Source organism: Centroberyx gerrardi, chromosome 15 (genome assembly GCF_048128805.1).
Source record: "Centroberyx gerrardi isolate f3 chromosome 15, fCenGer3.hap1.cur.20231027, whole genome shotgun sequence".
NCBI lineage: Eukaryota > Metazoa > Chordata > Actinopteri > Beryciformes > Berycidae > Centroberyx > Centroberyx gerrardi.
The window spans coordinates 2,368,916-2,389,979 of NC_136011.1; the positions used below are offsets into that span (position 1 = coordinate 2,368,916).

Sequence of the window (21,064 nt, forward strand, 5' to 3'; positions counted from 1 at the left end):
AATGAAAAATACAACTTATATTTCCCATGTCTTTTGTCTTAATGGGAAATATCAAAGTCATATAGCAAAGCTATTGAATTGCAAATCTGAACTTCAGAAAACTGCCATGCAAATGTAATGCATTTATTTATGTCAATATAAGATTTCTGCTCGCATTGCCACTGCACTCTTGGATCTTCTGGGTCTGGCTGATTATGAATGTGGAAGTAAGGAGAGAGAGAGAGAGACAGTGATAGACAGTGTTAGACTTTAGGACTTACGTATGCATGTGGAGAGCGTGGGGTCAGGCATGTAGCCAGCTTTACATATGCACCTATAGCTGCCTATGGTGTTCAGACAGTCTCCGTTAGGACACACCCCCTGCAGCTGGCACTCATTTACATCTGTGAATCAACACAATAACACAAAACACAATCAATGCCAATACAGTTCACTTATGGAATACACAATCTGACTCTGACAGTGTCAATCTCCATTTTCAATTTGACAAAATGTATTTTCTGCATGCAATCAAGCCATTTCTGATGCATGGAACACAATTGATCAAACGGTCTTGAAAAGACCTTCAAAGACCCTCATTTATGTGCAGTTTTGTATTGTACTAGTATTCTACATTCAGAAATTAGGACCTCAACACAGTTCGAAGCCTTGGTTGTAAATCTTGGTGTTTGTTTTCAACATATGAGCTGGTTGATTCAGCTCAAGGTTCAGTGTCACAGGGCTGGCTTTGCAGGTAGCTTCATGTCTTTAAAGGGGTATCATGCAATCTATCGACCTCTAAACCGTAAAAAACGTACTTATTGGCCCTTTAAGGGCTAACTCTAGACTCACTCTGACCATTCATCCACATTAGTCAGAGAAACAAGCAAACAGCTTGCAAAGCATGTTGAGTTAGCGAAGAAAGTCAACAGAACAGCCTCCTCAGCGGATTGCTTTATCAGCAGAGACGAGCAGAAAATTCTGTTGACCATTCAACATCAGTCACTGCTTTAGGGCAGTGGACACAAGTCGTAAATTGGTTTTGGTATTTCCAGTTTATCAATGTGAATTTTGTTACAGACGAGGCTTGAATTTGAAGCATGTGTTGATGTTGATGATCCCGCCAAAAAATTTTGGTTTCAGGATGCCATCTGTTGTTTTTCAACTTCCTCTGCTGTAAAAAGGTCCAAGATGGCAACCAGCATTCAATAATCCTGGATGCTGTGCACAGACCTGTTCCCTGTGCTTTAATTTCACCTTATGCCAGACTAAAATAAAACATATAGGAAATGTGATTTATTTTCCCATTCAGATTCAAAATCTCTTTTCCAAGGGAGACCTGGCCAGGAAATGGCAGCAGGGGTTACACAATAAAACATACAATAAAGTAGAAAACACAAAAATATTAAAATATGTACAATAAAAAAGATCACAATTTAAATCAGAAACAGGAGCAAACATCTTGCATTCGACTGTGGATAATTTGTTTGAACTGATTGACTGGAGATTGTTCCAGCACCAGGGTGAATATAATAACACACAGTATATATCAGATCATTTTGGGTTGCGGTTAGTTCATGAGAGGAAGAGTTGTTTCAGGCACTATTAATATTTTATGGGGATATATTATAGCCATGCCTTCACCACAGAGGACTTTGCATTCTGTACTGTCTAACAGTGTGAGAATCACTTGGACCCAAGCCGTGAATGCTATTGCTGGTGAGAACAAGGGTGTTTCAGCCCCGCTCGCCTCGCGGGACAGATGATCCAAATCTCCTTTATACAAAACCTCAAAGTCAGATGAGGAAAAGTGTCAGCGTTTGTTCACAACATCCCGTCACCAGGAATATCAATGACCGGCGGTTATCGCATCCTGTTTAAATAAAGCACCGGAACATGTTATATCAATATCAAAATTACCTTGAGGCTGTAAATCGCCTCTGGAATGAACTGAGCAGAGCGAGGAAATTGGTATCAATCTGCGAGCACTAGCGAGAACCATCATTTTTCCTCAATTTTCTCCAAAACACTGTAATCTATATAATCTAAAAGATGGATGACATATTTTGTGTATTTTATTTATTAAAGAGGTTGGCTAGTACACTCAGCTTTAGTGTCATTTTAGATATTTAGTAAGTTGGAAAGCAGAGAGGGAGAAAGTTATGGTGGAATTCGATCCTAGACCAGCAGAGGCACACTGTGGATCCAAAGGTGTTGGCCTTAAAACCTTCGACTATCTCTGGGTATGTCATTTTTAAGATAATTTTAATGATATTTCTGCCTTATTAGAGAGCACACATTGGGGAATGACAATGACATGATGTTGGAAGAGGTTTAACGCGCTTCAACCAGCTCACAAGGAATAGTAGGCCTGTCCGGTGCTCTCAGAGTAGAGCAATCTTGTATCAGGAGGGACTTCAGAGATATGGTCCAAGTATACTGGAGCACACGGATTAAGGCAACAAACTTTATTGCAGGACTAACGTTTCGACGCCAGGTGCGTCTTCATCAGTCAAACAGTACAAAGGCTTGTATTCTCTTAAATAACCTCCTCCCACCTAATTAGGGATTAATCCAGCACAGGCTGGAAGAATGGAGAGGGGACAACAAGCTGCATGCAGGGTTCCCAACTATGCAACAAAAAACAGCAGTAATAAATAACTTGTATCGAAATGATATATATTAGTCCGGACTAATATACTGTATATCGTTTCGATACAAGTTATTTATTATGGTTACTGATATCTTGATACAGTTTATTGGATGTGGTTACTGATGAAATATCATATTTATGTATCTATTTATGTATTTACTGCTGTTTTTTGTTGCATAGTTGGGAACCCTGCATGCAGCTTGTTGTCCCCTCCCCATTCTTCCAGCCTGTGCTGGATTAGTCCCTAATTAGGGGAGGTTATTTAAGAGAATACAAGCCTTTGTACTGTTTGACTCTGATGAAGACGCACCTGGCGTCGAAACGTTAGTCCTGCAATAAAGTTTGTTGCCTTAATCCGTGTGCTCCAGTATACTTTGGACCATATCAATGACATGATGTTGTGAGTACATTTTGAGACTAACCACTAGGCGATCCTAGTGGTTTTCCCAACTAGAAGGTCCCAGGTTCCAAACAGCAGGTTAGGTCATACCTATTGAACTACCCTTGAAGATACCCCAACCTGCTCCAGGGGCCCTGCACATCAACCATTGGTGGATTAAGAAGGTATGGGAAAACAATTCAACTTTGGGGGATTAAGATCTTAAAATAAAAATGAAGACAAAAAAAAGCATCTTTTCCTGGGTTTCCTCCCACAATCAGGTGGACTGGAGACTCTAAATTGGCCTTAGGGAGTATCTGTGTTCGCCCTGTGATGGATTGGTGACCTGTCCAGGGTGTCTCCCTGCCTTCCACACAATGCATGCTGGGACCCCCAATCTCATGGCCATACCTCCGCCACCATGCGGAGGACCTGGACTGCACAGGCAAAGTGTGGAGATCATGGTTCACTCATCACTATGACTATTTTCAGATTGAGTTCAGCCAAAGAAGAAGTGTGTGCCACATAGCATCTGAACATTAAAGGGTAAGTTCAGCGATTTTGGACCTATATATATATATATATATATATATATATATACACACACACACACACACATACACATATATATATATATATATATATATATAGGTCCAAAATCGCTGAACTTACCCTTTAATGTTCAGATGCTATGTGGCACACACTTCTTCTTTGGCTGTATATGGCTGTGTATATATATATATATATATATATATATATATATAATTTTTCTCTAACATACCTGTAGTACTTGGACCCACAGAAAATATTGGCTCCAGAGTCAACTGTCGGTTGAAACAGCGAACTCTCTTGCTGCTAACAATGAGTCCAACTGGGGTTTGTCAAAATATCTCAAAAAGCCATCTGTAGGCTCCACATGGGAGTTGAGCGTAAACATAACACAGTTCCTCCATTACGCACACTTTCACTAATCAGGAAATCATGGAACTATTTGACTCTGTCACAGCACAGACGGGTGCAAGCGTGTTACAGCGTGATCTAGTTTTGCGGACGGTCAGGTCAGATTGTAAGCAGTAGAGTTTGGAAGAAGACTATTCACTGAGTGGAAATGGTCCAGGCTGTGGATATAAATATGTCGGTTGGTCACCATATCGTTTTCACAGACTGGCTTTTTTGGAGATACTTTGACCTTACCAGCACAATAATAAATAAAACACACACTCACACTAACTTTAAGAAAGCCAGAGGAATCCTCCACTTCGACCTCATGTCTGTTTCTCCTACCAGACATACTGTAGTGGCACCACATCCGGTGGTTAATAAACACAGACACACACACACACACACACATACACACAGAGCTCCCCTTTCAGAGAGCTTGTGCCGCCAGCCACAGGCCTGGCAAACACCAGGGTGGCGTGGCGTTGTGCCACAGCCGGCTGGTGGTGACGGTGAATCCTGCGCCCTCTGTTGGTGCTGTGAGGAACCACAAAGCTTACATCATTGTGGTAGTGGTGAGGCATCTTCTGCTTGCCAATTTGTGGATACTAAAAATGATTTGACTCTTTACTTAACTTTTATCTAACCAGGAAGTTTGATTATGGTGTAAAAATTTTAATACATCAAGCCTTCGTATTCATATTTAGGAATTAATAATATTTAGGAAGTTGGAGTGGGTGTTCTAAGGATCGGTCTCCGTCCTTTTGTTTGTTCATTCATCATTCATCTCAGACACCGCTGATCAGATTTTGACAAAACTCAGAGAAATTATGCATCTCACCACAGACATTTTATGTATTAAACTGATTGGTCCTAAGGGCGCTACATCATTTGTTCGTTCATTCATGTGTCACGAGTGATATCTCAGACACCAGAGATCAGATTTTGACAAAATGTGGGGAAAATGATCGGAAATGATCACTACTGCATTTTCGAAATGACACTCATTGGTCCAAGGGGGGCGCTGCAATAACAGGTCAAAACAAGACGATGTATTTGGTACAGATTGGCTCAGAATTGGTGGAGGATAACATGCTTACTGCTGCCTTTTTTTTGATTAGTTATTGTTAGCAAGATCCCATGATGTGTCATCCGTCGGAAAAATGCAATGGAACATAGGAAAAATGGGTAACACTTTAGATTAGGGAACACATATTAACTATTAACTATGGGTTTTCCCTCAATAGTTTCATAATTTCTCTCAATAATATGTGATACTAGCACCTTATAAGCCCCATACTGAGCAAAGCAGACTAAAAGCCCAATTCATGCGCTAATTAGGAGGCGATTGAGGGAAAACTCATAGTTAATTGCCTATACTCGTAGAATACAATAGTGCAGAATATGGTGCTAATAAGTGGTTTGTAATGACTAATAATGAACTAATTAACTAATAAACTACTAATATGCATGTTAATAAGCAACTTATTAATAGTGAATATGTGTTCCCTAATCTAAAGTGTTAGAGTTTTGTGGTTTTTGGTGAATTTGAGGGAATCTTTACCCGAAATTCCCTTCAGGAATAGGCCGTTTTAACTGGAGGCATTATAATTCTCTCTCTCTCTTTCTCTCTCAGAGCAGACCACAGACCCTCCTTTCCAAACAAGCTATGCCTACGCCAAGCACTGCAAAGGCCTGCTCTCCAGCTCGAGGAAGCGCTCCAGGGCTCATAAATGATTTCTGAAGCTGCAAGCAGCACTTCTGTCCCACTGGGTTCACACCAAGATATGCACACCCGGGGACAAACATGTACACACAAACACACACACAAGTACATAAGAATACAGGCCTGTTTATTCATGCCTGCGCAGAAAAACACATACGCAGAAACACCAAAACACACTCTCCCCTCTCGTCCTCTTGAGTAGAGGGTTGTGATTGACGGGTTGAGGGCGAAAGCCACTGAAGTGGAGCAGGTTTGATTCAGTGTCCGACATGCTCTGCCTCTCAGGTTTGTCACCACCTGCATTTATCCCATCCAAAGTCAATACAGATTAGGGATGTATCAGCTATAGTCTCCTCCCTCGCCACGCCTCTCTGCCATGTCGCTAGATCTGAATAAACTGGGACTGATCAAGCTCAAGTCAAGTTCAGGGAAAAGGAGAGCGACCAAGCTAGAGAAAGACACAGAAAAAGAAAGAAAGAAAGAAAGAAAGAAAGAATTGCATCCTAAACGGATTTCACACGACTTGTAGGGAGAAAACAGATGACTTGATCAAGTTCAGAGAAAAGGAGAGCGACCGAGATAGAGAAAGACAGATAAAGAAAGAAAGAAAGAAAGTATTGCAATCCAAAATGGATTTCTCATGACTTGTAGGGAGACAACAGACGTCACGTTGATGTGGTAATGAGGATCGCCACCCTCTCCCCTCTGATGAGGACGCATGGTGAACCAATGAGAAGTGCAGCACCACTAGATGGCGCTCTCTACAGGTAGAGCTCATGAAGCACTCCGGCGATGGCGTCAGGCAGAAGAACCACATGTGAAAACAAACACAAGCCGCAAAGTGAGAGGAGATCGCCTTCCTGTCAAAATGACGTCTCCACATTACCAGGCTTTGACTTTTTCCAGCCCTTCCTTCTCCTCCTCTCCTTTCTTTCTTTCTTTCTTTTTTTCTTTCTGACCCTGTGAGCGTCAGGCTGAGAGCAAACAACAGCATCGAGGAGGGGCAAGTTCACACTGTTATGCTTTTTTTTCAAACTGCCAGCACCTTTTCTTTTTTTAACAGGAAAGCCAATGGGGGAGTGGGCGCAAGGTGGACAGAAGGTGGTTATGGGTTATTCCCATTTTAGATATTTGTTTGATAGTCGGCAGCAGAAAGAAACAGGAAGGATGGAACAGAGAGTGGGAGATGACATGCGACAAAGTTCCCAGGCCCTATCTGTAGGTTTCAGAAAGCCAAATTTAAAGGATACGGCTGGTGTTTTTAAATACATTTCTTATCGTCAACAAATCCTATGAAAATAACAAAATCAACAATGCGTTTGCTCTACTCCCGTTACTTTCTGACTTCCCACGTTCCCTTTTTAGTCTTCAACCCGGAAGTCATTGGCTCCAATTATAAGCTAAAAACCTTTAAACACAGCTCACAAAGATGTAGTTTCAATTTTAAAAATCGCTAACTGTTACCATGAAAAGTCAGACTGTTGTAGTTATTACCAAATCAAATTCAAATGGGAACAAATTCTTAATTACGACGGGGACTATTTTCGGTGCTACGGAACTACTTTCCTGAGATGGAAAACGTGTTTACGGTCGGCTTATTAAGTTCTTTGAGGAAAAAGTCGGCCGGCCCGGTGCATCGCGATGATGAAATATGCTGCCCAGAGCAACAGCATGGCTCTTTGACGTGTTTTTAATCGTTTTTTTAATACAATGGAGTTCTATGGCTACTGAGACATGGCTTTATTGGGCACCGGCTACATGGACGAGACTTGTTGGCAAAACAAAATCATTGCTGATTTTCTTATTTTCATAGGATTTGTTGACGGTAAGAAATGCATTAAAAAACACCAGCGTTATCTTTTAAGACTTTTAAAGACCGTTTTGATGCTACCTGGAATTGAATTTGAAGGTCAGTTCCAGCGTGATTAGAGTTTTGGCTAATTTCCTGCATTCCCTTACTGTTTTACATCAGTGTACATCGTTTTCCAGTGCTTTTGTGGGTTGTGACTGACAGAATGTAACTGCAGAGAATGTTAGCTATTGGACACTTATTTCGGAAAGGAAAACCCAGGAATCAGAGAAGCAGAAAGCGGAAGTACGACACCCCTCCTGTGCATTAATATGAAACGGTGAACGGAACTTCCTTCAAAATGTAACTGTTTATCGCCTGATATTACCATTCTGATGCAATTTTTCAAAACCCGATTGCTGGCTTCTCATTCTCAGTGATGGATTACCTTGACTGACCAAATTAGAAGTCTCTGGAGTTGTTTTCGACGCCATTTGGAACTGAATGGGAGTGAATGAGCCTGAGAGGTGTGGCAAAACTGATATAAAAAATATCTTTAATCGTGGCGCATGCATGTAAAACTGTCACAATTAAAGGCATACTGAGTAGGATTTTGCCAGTTGTAGCTTGTAAACACAACTTTCAAAGTTGACCGCTGTAGCTCAACAAGACGCGAAGCGCACACCCCCTGAACGCGGTTGCCAGAATGGTAAAAAACAGTAAAAAAGTACATAAAAAGTACAGCGAGGAGAAACGCCAAGCAGACAAGGCTCATTCCAAAACGAGAGTGAATCTGGGGTTGGCTTTCACCCGTTGCAGAGTATTGAAGGAGAGAATGGGGATGAAGAGCGACGCAGAGTTAGCTTAGCTATCAGCTACGCTAACAACGGTAGCTAGCTGCCAGCTCACGACACACACTAGCTCTGACCAGAACTCCAGTTACTCTGTATTAGAGTTCAGGACTGCTACTGCAGCCAGCGAGGCTTTTAGATATATAAAAGGATTGAGCAGTGGTTTTGGTTGTAGGCGGACACACCCACTGCCAAAAGGTTGATGCCCAGAAATGTCCAAAACATTCAGAAATAATAAAATCCAGGCAGCAGGCAGGCTCTCTGCAGACACACACACTGTCACAGACTACCAATGGGCCATAAGTAATGATTGAGTAGGATCATTTTTGAATGAATTTATGCTAATTCAAAGGGGAATATCCTGCTCAGTATGCCTTTAACATTAAAGGGATGGAAAATGTAAAAAAAAAAAAAGGGTAAGCAAAATCACACTGAAATTGACCGTTTCAAAAACCAAAACAAACAAAGTTGGCAAATTCAGCCTATTTCTGATTGAACATAGCTAATTTCATTTGTGAAACTATAATTAGACAGTATAACAAGGATGCCCCCAAATGGCATCTTTTTAGGCAGAGCTGAGTGCTTTCTAAAGTTGAGAAAAGTTCAGCATTTAGCCTACAGAATACATAATGTTGACAGCGTTTTTGTGAGACGACCAATCGTAATGAAGAAGAGATGGGGTTTCACGCTATGTAGGCAGCAGACAGTTTATGACACCAACAACTAGAGCGAAAATGGAGAAAGCAGCGGTGGAAACGTCGGTATTAGTTTTGGTCGTAGTTATTACTCTGATCATAAAGTCAATATGGAGCACATTGCCTGTGCTGCATTTCTTTTAAGTGTTTGACAGTTGGGCATCAGTACTGTTGGTTGATAGTGGCAACTGGTCATTACGGGAGCAAAGGCACTTCCCACAACCCAACTTTTCAAATGATCAGCACAAAATTATCTTTTTTTTTTCTACAAAAAAGCAGAATAGTAGTGAATGTAGCCCTAGTGTGGTGTTGTGCTCCATGCTCTTACCTTGGCAGTGAGAGTTGTTGATGCGCTTGTAACCCTGAGGACAGTCCATCAAAGGGATAGCTGAGGAAAGGAGGATAGAGAATATAAGAGAGAGAGAGAGAGAGAGAGAGAGAGGCGAACAAGAGTTTAGTCATTGTTTCACCCAAACATTTCATGAATTGTTTATAGCAATTATAGAAAGCATGGAGGTGCATGTACTCCTCCATGCTTCACATTGTAGAAATCTACTTTACGGACTTCTCCAGGTTTTGGTTAGATGTAACCCTGATATGTTCCCTCTTGTATGGAGATAATGTAGCACCAAAACTCCATCTCAGATGCCTCTCTTGTATTGTGCATGTTTTTATCAGCAGATTTTTTTTTTTTCTGAAACGTTAGGTACTGCGTCAAACATTCAATAACGTGACAAGAGCAGATTTAGAGTTTTAATTTCAAACTTGCTCACTCACTTACGCAATGGATCAAGTTAAGTTTGTATGTATCTTATCCTGTATCATATTATCAAAGACTGTGTATCAGTGTTTCACTTTGATCATGAAGGTACGAAATACATTTGATCAATAAAAAAACATAAATCCTGTGCATTTTCAGCAGCGGTGCCGCTACTGAATGACTATAGAAACACTGCTTCTAACAGTCCTCAGTGTACAGCAGCTTAGCCTACCAAGTGAGACCATTTCAGCCAAATATAAAATTGTTTTGAAAATATTTTTAGCATGGGGATTATGATCTTACCATAGGGGAATATAGGGGAAACACTGCTGTAATACAGAGGCATTCAAATATTATTGTCTCAAAAAGTTACCAACCAGTGTGGTGGGTGATGCTTACTCATTTAACCACCAAGACAAATTATACCAGTATTTGGCACATGGTGATGGCAATTTTGGACCCTGTTCAAATTCAAAACTTTGTCACTAATGGGAAATTTGTCTTACAGCACGACTTAGAATACAATACATACAGAAAAATATCCAGAAACATGCAATATTCATTGAAATGAACAATGAAAAGAGCACATACATTGAATGACCAGAGAAGTGGAGAATATCTCTGTTACAGACAAGCAATGTGGCATTTACCAGTGCATAGGATTTCATATTATAATCCCTTGTGCCATAATCCAGGGTGAGTATTCATACAGAAGCCCAATGCAGATGTCTAAAGAATGATATACTAATCCACAAATGGTGAATATAGAGGACATCAGGCTCTAAAAAATATTTTATTTACCAGCCCCTGGCAGGTGAGCCAACAAGTTCATCTCAGACACTGTTGATGATGAACTTGGACATGAGTGTATTTCCACTCACTTCCACTTCCACTTCCACTCAGGCCTTGAAACCTGCTTTTTTCCCACCGGCCTTTGAACCTCAAGGACAAAACAAGCTGTAAAAGCAGCATCCTCCCTCCTCCTGCTGCCAAACATTATGTATCCACGCTATTTCATCTCTGAAAGGTTGACGTTAATTACTTGCATTGTAAAATGCCATAGAACGGAGCCAACATCTGTTGACAAGCACTTTGGTTGGGTTCCAATGAGAGAGAGAGAGAGAGAGAGAGAGAGAGAGAGAGAGAGAGAGAGAGAGAGAGAGAAAACAGCAGAGGAAGAGAGAGAAAACTATATTAAAAGTTCTCCAAAATGCCCCAAACAATGCATGTGGAGCATAACTTGGGATATTCCCCCTGAATATCCAAATTCAAAAAAGAGCAATTACATTTTGGCTACATCCAAATCAGGCTGAAATTTTAAAGGATGACTACACTAAACAGTGGATAAATGAAAGAAGATAAGCTGAAATAAAGATGCAGAGAGAGAGAGAGAAAGAGAGAGAGAGAGAGACAAAGGCAAAGAAAGGAGAGAAAGACTGCTAACATATAGTTGCATTCACTGTAGATCCATTGATGCTCACCCTGCACTGTGTATGGGAGATGCTCACAAACACACACACAAACACACACACACACACACACACAGAGAGAGATACTGAAAGGGAAGAGAAGGGATCAATTGTTACTTTACTGAATTTTATCATATCACCAATTGTTATTGAAACTTTGGCATTATTATTATAAGTAATGCCAGTAAAGCATATTGAATTGAACTGAACTGAATTGAACTGAATTGACTGATAGAAGCTGAGATAGAGAAGCAGGAGAAGAGAGGGAGAACAAGACAGACTGAAAGAGGCAGAGCCTGAGCCCACAGCACTGAAAGCTACTGAAACAGCCTCGCCACCGCTGGCTCACAATAAAGCTACAGACTGAGAAAGTCAAACTAAACTCTCCTTGTAAGTCTCTGCTACTGTTCAGAGACTAGGATCTACTGTAGCAGTGAACAAAGGCACCAGTGGAGGGGTGGTACCCAAATACCTGAAAGCAGATTGCTAACTTGCTCAACGGGCAACAACAAGGCAATGTTTGTTTGACAGTTAAAGCCAATTTATTTACCAGCTACAAGTGTCTCCGGGGCACAATGGGGCGGTTCATGGCAAACCAGAACAGAAATGCTAACCTTACGCCCCTGTCATTCCTGAGGAGGAACAGAGGGAAGGAGAACACTGGGGCTTTGTAGCACCTCCCACTGAAGTCTGTGAATAGAAAGAAGGGGGATTAGGGAAGTAGAGGAAATTTAGGAAGGTTGGCAGAGTTTAAAGTAGTAATCCACAACATTTTAGTACATCTATGTTTTGCTACTTTCTATTTCGGATTGCTATAACACAATAGTGATTCATGTATCCAGTTCATGAAAGCTTTAAAGCTGCAATAAGCGATTTTCCGACCACTAGAGGGTGACAGAAACCGCAACACATTTGTAAATAAAATATAGCAAAGCTACTGTACTACGGAGGCCCCTAAAGACAAACCTAGCGAAGGACCGTGCATAAAGGCTAATAGCTAAGCTAACCGTATGTACAGAGAAGTGTCGCCGGTTACCAGTCTTGCTTTGCCAGATGTTTCTCCCGCTGAAGGTTACATGTCCCACAATGTAATAGTTTTGTTGTAGACTAAAAGCAGCTTATGAGTTACGCTTCTCTTTTGGCTGAAATATACCCGCCGAAACTCGGAAACGTAATCGAGTGTTTCAAGAGTTGTAAAACACAATCCGTGTCTGTCTTTATAGACGTAAATAGTGATTTGTAAATGTAAACTGAGGATTGTACCTGCAAAACATAGGTTACGATCCTGTTACAATTCTGTATAGACTTCTAGAACTGACTTTGGGTTTTCAAATCACTTTTTTTACGCTGGAAGCATTTCACAATGTTGAGTCTACATACAATTTGTTCGGGCAAAATATAGCTCCATATTTTTATAACTTATTTCTTACTGCACATTTGTAAGAGGAAAGTTTTTTTTCAATTGCCATCAGTGTAAACCAAACCAGGAATGTAGTTTCAGGAGAAAACCAATATCTGTACAAAGCCATTTGAGACAAAGTGAATCAAATCTCATATTCCGAGGTGGATCAAGATGGTAGATATACCGGAGGGAGGCTATGGACGGTGTAATAACTAAATAAGCTGTCATGCGATTATCTGATAGCTATCAAATCAAAGGGTTTAATCAGTTTGCAGAAGATTATTCTCTGAGCTGAATGGGATATGATGCTTTGATACCTGTCTCATGGCTGCAGGGTAACAGCCTGTTTTGTTGGACAAATGAGCTTTTTATGAACTTCCTCTGAAGCTATTCATGTGAAACTACCCACCCACACCTCCCCTTTAGTTGAATAGGGGGAAACAGCGCACATACACACAAGAGATCACGCTCACGCACACAAGCATGTGTGCTTCTCATGCTCTAGATCCCATAGCTTTGGCTTCGAAGACAAATTCCATAGTTCTATAAATGGAGTGGGGTTGAATAGCTACCAGCTACCACATACAGAGCAGAGCCTCAGTCGGGCTCCCGACCTTCTTCCCCCCTGCTTCCTCTGGGTAACAACCTCTCTAAAATAAGCCGGGGAAGCGAGGAGGTGCAGGGGGGAAACGCTGAGTGCCACCAAGGCATTTAGCGCTTTTACCCCACTGGAAATAACTCCCAGGGTGAAAGTCGCCTGTCTTTTTATACCCAGACAAACACAAGGGTCGTATAATGTTTCCAACTTGCCGTGACTCGACATCTTTATTTTGCCCATTGCACTGATGCACTGTCTGAAGGACTGAGAGAGCAACTGATGAAGCTGCATTAAGACACATTTTAGGGTGTAGATTTCCGGGGCAGCTGGACCTTTTGGCTCCGACTGTGTCTAGGGAAGATGCTTTGGATGTACCAGACGTTACGCTAAGGCTCCTCAAACTATATTTGTGAAATACTGTGTTGGTGTATCTCTTAGAGGCAGGATGACAGTGGCTTAAGGTTGTCAGTCTGAACGTATAGTGGGGTCTAGCTGGTGCTAATGTTATATCAGTGTAAACCAGAATGGTAATATAGGAAGGCTGCCAGTTGCTCAGTGGCTCAGTTGGGAAAACATATATTACAACCCTGCCCCTGACCCCACCCCCATTAAGGTACCTTGAGAATGCATTATAGCAAAGAATGTATCCACTGCTATACTTTTTAAAGGTACGATATGCAACTTTTTGCCTTGAGTGAGGAAAGTATGTTGTTAGCCCCGCCATCCCTTTCACTTCCCGCCCTAATACTTACTCACTCATCTTGATCAGCTGTCTACCTTGAAACGACATCTGAGACTGAGGTAACCAGCATCCGTAAAGTGCTGAAGAACAGGTGGACACAGAAAAAGAGACCGTTTCTTCCTGCTTTCCTCTATTAAGTTGTTGCTATGACGTCCCTGTTCTACAGCCGTAAACTTCACCTTGATAGCCACAACCAGCTCACCGCTGGCCACACCCATAGCAAATGGTATACGCCCCAATATGTCCCAAACAGCACTGAAAAGCCAAATTCAGGTAGAATCAGGAGATTCAGGCATGAATACACAGACTGTTAATGTCCTGCCAGGTCTACTGTCATATGAGGCCAATCTCCCTGATGGTGGCGCTATAGTATTCGTCCAAAGTTTAAATTAGTCTGCAAAGTGCAGTTTTCTGAGGATTTGTACACTGCTACCTAGTGGATATTATGAAGTTAATCGCTCTGTTTTTTTTTAAGCATAAAGTGTAAAACTAATTAAGTCAACCTCCTCCCAATTCCAAATGACTCCAAACCAGCTTCCAAATAATCTGCAGCCCATACATTTTGAAAAATTCAAAATTTGCAGCCACCATCTGTGGACGGAGCTGATCAAAAATTGCATTTAGTGTTTTGATATCTTACATGATTTGGCCAATGAAGTTCCTGGCAGGCGTGGCCTATCACAAAATTGGCCATAACTCATTGACTGTCCAGTCTTCACAAAACTTGGTATCTTGAGGACAGAAAAACGCCTACCAAAGTATTTTAAAATTGACATTTAGGGTGCGCCACAAATGTAAATTTTCGACCAACTGACACAAAAAATAGACCTAGATACAAAAATGTACTATAAATGAGAACAATTAGATAAACAAGATGGCTGCCATTCACCAGTGAAATGGCAGTGGCTATGCAGAAAAGTGGTCAAAGCTCAACAACCATTTGTCCAGTATTAAAAATATTTGGATGATTAAAGGTTAGTAAACATATAGGCAAACACACCTTAAAAATTAAAAACATCACAAATCTTTTAAAAGCCAGATCTGCCATATCTTTGGTTGCACTATCACAAAACTTGAGTTTTTCAGCACCAGTGCAGTGGCCTAATGGATAAACTGTCTGTCCATCAAACAAAAGATTCAGAGTTCAAATCCCAATTACTCCATGTCCAACATCTAACGTGTTCAATGGTTGGAAATTCAGTGACTGAAAGAAGCACATTTTGAAGTGAAAACATCACAAATCTTTTAAAAGGCCAGATTTTCCATGTCATAGGTTGCACTGTCACAGAAAGTATCCCTTTATTTCATGCACTGGTTAGTGCATCTGTTCATCATGGCAGAGGTTTCAGGTTCCACCTCTGAATCCTATAGGTGCTTGAACCCTCCAATCACCACTGGTGGCTATATTTAGGGGCCGGGCCCATAGGCCTGCCAGCCTATTGTTATTGTATGTTTTCTTCCTTTCTTTCTTTCTTACTAAAATTGCCTTCCCATGAATGAAAATGCATGAAACTTTGTAGACAAGTACAGTCTTTTCCAGGTATACTGAAATATGGAGACAATTGGCCTAATGGTAGCGCTACAGTAACAGTTCAAAGTTTAAAACTTTAACAAATCACAAATAAATCAGCCAAATGTGCTACATGCCTGAAACTTTCTGAAGTTGTTGGCTCAGTGCAGAGAAAACATTTGTACAGTACATGTATTTGGAAATTATGAAGTCCATCACTCTGAGTTTTTCAAAAACTGTAAAACGAATTAACTTTCATAACTTTTTTACTCTATGTCCACTTTACACCAAAATTGCTCACAGGCATCTTCATGCACTATTTCAAAAACAACCTATAAGTCTTGTCGGTATCTGCAAAACTTACTGAGCTGTGCATGTCTTAATGTACACATGTAAACAATACTATATGCATCTACTGTAAATTCTCACTTACTATGAGTCCAATCGTAATTAAAATTAAATTACATGTTGAGTAGACATAACCTGTATGCAGTTTCATCATGATATCTCATCTTGTCATGTACACAATGGAAGTCAATGGGAAATTGGAGCATTTTCAAATGTCTATATTTCCTTAATTGTAAAAATATATATATATATATATATATATATATATATACATAATACAAAAAATAACAAAAAAAATGTATATAAAGTGCCTTGATTTTCAGAATGTATTATTTATATGAATCTTCAATATTGAATTTATGACAATCCAATAAATATTGGATTTAGTAATCATTTGATAGCCCTAGGTTGCTGTATTCACAGTATGATCTTATTGTACAGCATATCATTTTTGTTTCTGCTAATATGTAATATGGTAATAGCTCATTGTATGATGCCCGCTGATTACTCATAATACTATGCTAATCTTCCACGCCAAGACTATTCTGATATACTAAAACTAATGGAGCCTATTGTTTTGATCTATAAGTTCCTCTAATAGATTTAGGACATTATTTAGGCCTAAGAGATTTCCTTTTTCACATATTTTCCTCATGACCAAATGGCTAAGCTGTTACTGGCCACCTTATGGCTGTTTGAAGCTATATTTATTATATATTGTTATCTTAATGTGAAAAAAGTTGCATATGCAGCTTTACAATAAAAATTCTAAAGGTATGAGATTAAATGGCCACTCCCATTGAAATGAATTAAATGAAAGCTTTTGTATGTACTTTGTTGTCTGCCTGAGACTAGTTTTCACAGTTTTCGGTCCTGGAACTTTGCTAACATTGCAGCATACCCTTGTTCCCAAACTCTAACCAGTGGGAGAGTGGGAGAGATCAAGTTATGTCTGGGTTTAGGAATCTGTAGTGTTCAAACGGCATTACATCCAAATATGGACAAAGGACAGCACATCACAATGCTATGCTGTAAGAAAAAGAATAACCAACAGTTGAGGGATGACAGAGAAGTGAGATTCTCTAGAAAGAATGTAGTTAGTGAGTCAGTACGTAATGCCCACTGGGTCATGTTTCAGAGGAATTGGATTATTCCTGGAAATCGGTACAGGACTGTGGACTGGAGTTGCTGTTCTGCCATGTGAGTCAGCACAGTAACGCTCCCATGTGTTCACTGAACTTCACTGTTTGCCCAATCGCAGACACGCACTCCCTCCAAATGTTTGCAAGTGTGTCGATTTGTTTCAATATGTGTCAAAATGCTCCCTCCTCTCTTGGAAGAGGCTGAATTGTTGAGTGCAATTCTTGTAAACTGGACTGAGCATGATCGTTAAACGTATGAAGTCAGCAGCGATTGTCTAGACTGGAGGTTTTCATGCCAAGGACTCCCAAATCGACACACATTAGGCCACAGACCCCATTTGATCAGATTTAGTCACAGATTACCAAAAGCTTCTTAGCAGTAAGATCATTTCGGTTCCAGAGACCAGAATTTCTTAACCCATGCGTTAGGATCGGGAAAGAGTTGCGGTCCTCGTCCTGGTCAGTTCTCTTCATGACAAATGTACAAGTGTGTTTTTGTTCTAGACAGAATAATTTGGGAACACTTACCATAGACATTTGAACAATTGTATAATGATCATCTTTCCCTAAGATGAAGCTTAGGAACCAGGTCCTAGAAGTACTCCTACTACTACTACTACTACATTGAATAGATGTAATTATAGCACCAAAAGTTCTGTAGTCGTCCACAGCTGCTACCTGCATTGTTTTGTGAAACTGGCACCTAAAGTTCTTTCTGATATCAGTTCAAAACAGTTTCCAAAGCTGTTTTAATTTTTACCGTGCCATAATATCATAATATGAACATTTTCTGCTCGTTTGGGTTAATGGTGAATTTGGCCTCCTCCTGCACATCGCCATCCGTGAAACGCTTGCAATGGTACACAGGGATGTGATTAGGACAACATACAAAAAGCAGCAAAAGATTAGGGGAGAGCGGGAAAGCGGGAGTTTCTGACAGAAATGAATCAGAGTCGGGTGTCCAAAAAGACAGAAAGCCTGAACAAAATCTGTAGAATCCCAACACTGGCTGGCTACTGTACTTACATGGTTTCTTGGGACACTTCTGGCATTTGTGGAAACCCCAGGATGTCCCAATGGTCCCACAGCAGTCCTCCTGTTTACTGAGACCCGGCAGAGCCTTCCCACACTGATATATACAGATGGACAGAGATACAGAGAGAAAGGAGTAGGATGGAGAGAAAAAAGAGACAAAACGCAGTGAGACGCATGGAAAACAGAGTGGGAAGATGGAAATGGGAAGATGGGATAGAGAGATGGGAGGAAAGTTAAGATGAAAGAGAGGAATAGAAGGCAGTGGGAAGAATGAGAGGAGGAGGAAAAAGCCAGAGAGAGAGAGAGAGAGAGAGAGAGAGAGAGAGAGAGAGAGAGAGAGAGAGAGAGAGAGAGAGAGAGAGAGAGAGAAAATGATAAAGAAAAGGCATTGGTGGAGGAAAAGTAAGAGTGAGTGACAAATCTCAGGATTTTAATGGGAAAATCTGTATCCCACTTTACTCAGCTGTATGACAAAACACCCACACCCACACACACACAAACACACACATCCAGCCTTGATCCGACAGACACACACAGAAAAGAATACACACCTCTCTCCCTCTCCACCCCTCACTCGCTGACAGACCCTTATCTTTACAGCAACAATTTGACTGCAAATTGTAAACCAAATTGAATGGTGATCTGAGGCAGATAAGTGGGATTAATAACGTGGGATGGATTGAAGCGTTGCCATGGGTTACATGACTATTTTCATGCACACAAAAGGTTATTTTAGATAAGATCTTCATTTTCTGGGTATAAACCAAAAAGCTCTCCGATTGGATTTATTCAAATGGAACTTGTAGGGCATTTTTCCATTTCATATTTCCCTACAATTCATATTGCTTGTGGAAGTGTTTGGCTAGCTAGAAGCGTTTGGCTAGCTACTAAGTAATGCCATTACAACTTTTGTCTGTTTGATTTATGTTTTGCATATTGTTTGTTGGACTTCTTCATTGTAAGTGGGCTTGATCCCTTGCTGAGGATGTAACGTTAGTGTAGCAGGCCTTGCTATGTGTATGTTAGCAGTAACATTAGTTGTTAATTGTAGTAGTGAGCTATTATTAGTGATTTGATTTTATTACCTTATTTGCCAAGATGCTCACAGCTGGCAAGTAACTGGTGCTAAGCAAATTTTTATTTGTTTAGACTGAATTCAGTTCAGTGTTATTTCCATTAGTGACAACTTCAGTTCCTACAAGTTAAATTGGGCACATATGTAAAACATAATTGCTACTCCCAACTAGTTACCTCAGGTTTATATTTCAGCTAAATTCAGCTAACGTAAGACATTTCTGGCAGTGTAGCTACCTGACTCCCTGTGGTCTCCTGGAAGCAGCGGCCCAGCTGGCTCTTGGAGGTGACAGGCTGGTACTGTGGAAGCTGGTAGCCATGCTGGCCGGGATAGACCATGTTGTGGCCATGGTGCTGGATCTTCTGGCTGCTCTCTGTGTGGTGGTAGCTGTAGCTGGTGGAGGAAGAGGAGCCCGACTGGGGGCCCTTGATCTTATGGCCGTTGTTGTGGTAGTTGTCCAACTGAGAGACCTGGTGGATCTGAACTGAGGCCTCTGGAGGATGCTTAATGTGGATGTTGACAATGTTGGGGCTGAATTTCACTGGAGGCAGAAGGGGAACATTATCATTATTACAGTACATTATCATTAAAGACAAATGGTAGAGCATCTTTAAATATGCTAGGTTTAGGTTTTCATGTTTTCCATAAGGGCTAATGTGGCTAAAAGACTGTAGTTTTTTTTTGTTTTTTTTAACTGAAATGTCTGAAATGCCTGTGGTGGTTCAGTGCAGTTGCATTCGAATTGCTTGTTGAAGTGTTTGGCTAGCTAGTAGAAGATTCATTTCAAGTTCCCTGGTTTCCTTATAAAGTAAGTTGTGTCATTGTCAACATTAGATTGTTTGATTTAGGTTTTGCATATTTTTGTTGGACTTCTTAAGAGGATTTAATCCTTTGTTGAGGATGTAATGTTAGTGTAGCTGGCCTTATTAAGTCTATGTTAGCAGTTACGGTACTAACTAGTAAGTACTAGTAAGTTGTAGCCTAGTAGTGAGCTATTAGTGCTGATTTGATTTTTTTTTACATTACTTGCCAAAGATGCTCACAGCTGCCAAGTATGTACCTAGTGCTGAGCTAGTTTTCACTGGTTTTCATTCATATATTCCTGTGAAATTAGTTGCGATTACACAATATAATATTTGATGTGCATGTTCACAATGTTGGGGTTGAACTTTACTAGAAGTGCATCATCATTAGTACTGAACTGAATGATGACAAAGAAGAAAGTCAGGGCATCTTTGCAAGGAGTTTGACATGGATGATGTCAAAGAAGGGAATCGTGGCATTACATTACTGCAAAGAACTCACTACATCCTTAAAAAACAAAGCAAATCAACTTAAAATCCATATTTTGATGCTTGTGTTGCATCTAAGAGGTAGGCCTTTTACAGATGTAGCTATCATAGAAGTCCCACTTTTTAAATGCTTCCTACAATACTGCTATACTGTTGTACCAACCTCAAGAGAAAGGCCTTGGAAAATCCAGCAATGCCAGTGCACTACAATGGACTACTACAATGGCTAATGCATTGGCTGAATGTCATGCTCTCTTCTTTTATTTCATGAAATGTTTGATGTTTTTTTTGGAACTTTTAATCATTCACAGAAGTTTGGTAGGGAATGCATCCTCTTTTTCAGTAACACCGTGTTTCACATTCACAATCCACACATTCACACTGGGAAGCTGCCCAGTACAACCACAGTCTTCTATTTGTATTTTGAGTGTCTTGCCTTTCTCTTACCAGGATTCTGCCCATTGTTGTAGGTCAGAGGCAGCGTATGTGTCGAGTGGACCTGAGTTTGGCTGTAGCCGCCTGACGTTTGCTGGTGTTGCTGGTGCCCGTTCTGAATGGGCATCTGGCAGAACTTTCCAGTAAAGTTGGGTGGGCACTGACACTTGTCCCTGGCGCTGCACTTGCCACCGTTTATGCAGGGCAGATGACACACCACTGAGAAAAGAAAAATGAAACAAATG

At 40.7% G+C, this 21,064-nt stretch overlaps 1 protein-coding gene across 2 annotated transcripts in view; it reads right to left on the reverse strand.

The window, feature by feature from the left end:
• Positions 1-21,064, reverse strand: part of ltbp1 (latent transforming growth factor beta binding protein 1) — a 153,107-nt gene that overhangs the window by 71,471 nt on the left and 60,572 nt on the right. For both annotated transcript variants that reach the window (XM_078288599.1, XM_078288598.1), the window contains exons 6-10: positions 20,832-21,038; positions 19,329-19,633; positions 18,009-18,111; positions 9,340-9,399; positions 261-383 (exon numbers count right to left, since the gene is read on the reverse strand). In XM_078288599.1, coding sequence (XP_078144725.1) covers positions 261-383; positions 9,340-9,399; positions 18,009-18,111; positions 19,329-19,633; positions 20,832-21,038 — 798 coding nt within the window. The remainder of the gene's footprint in view (positions 1-260; positions 384-9,339; positions 9,400-18,008; positions 18,112-19,328; positions 19,634-20,831; positions 21,039-21,064) is intronic.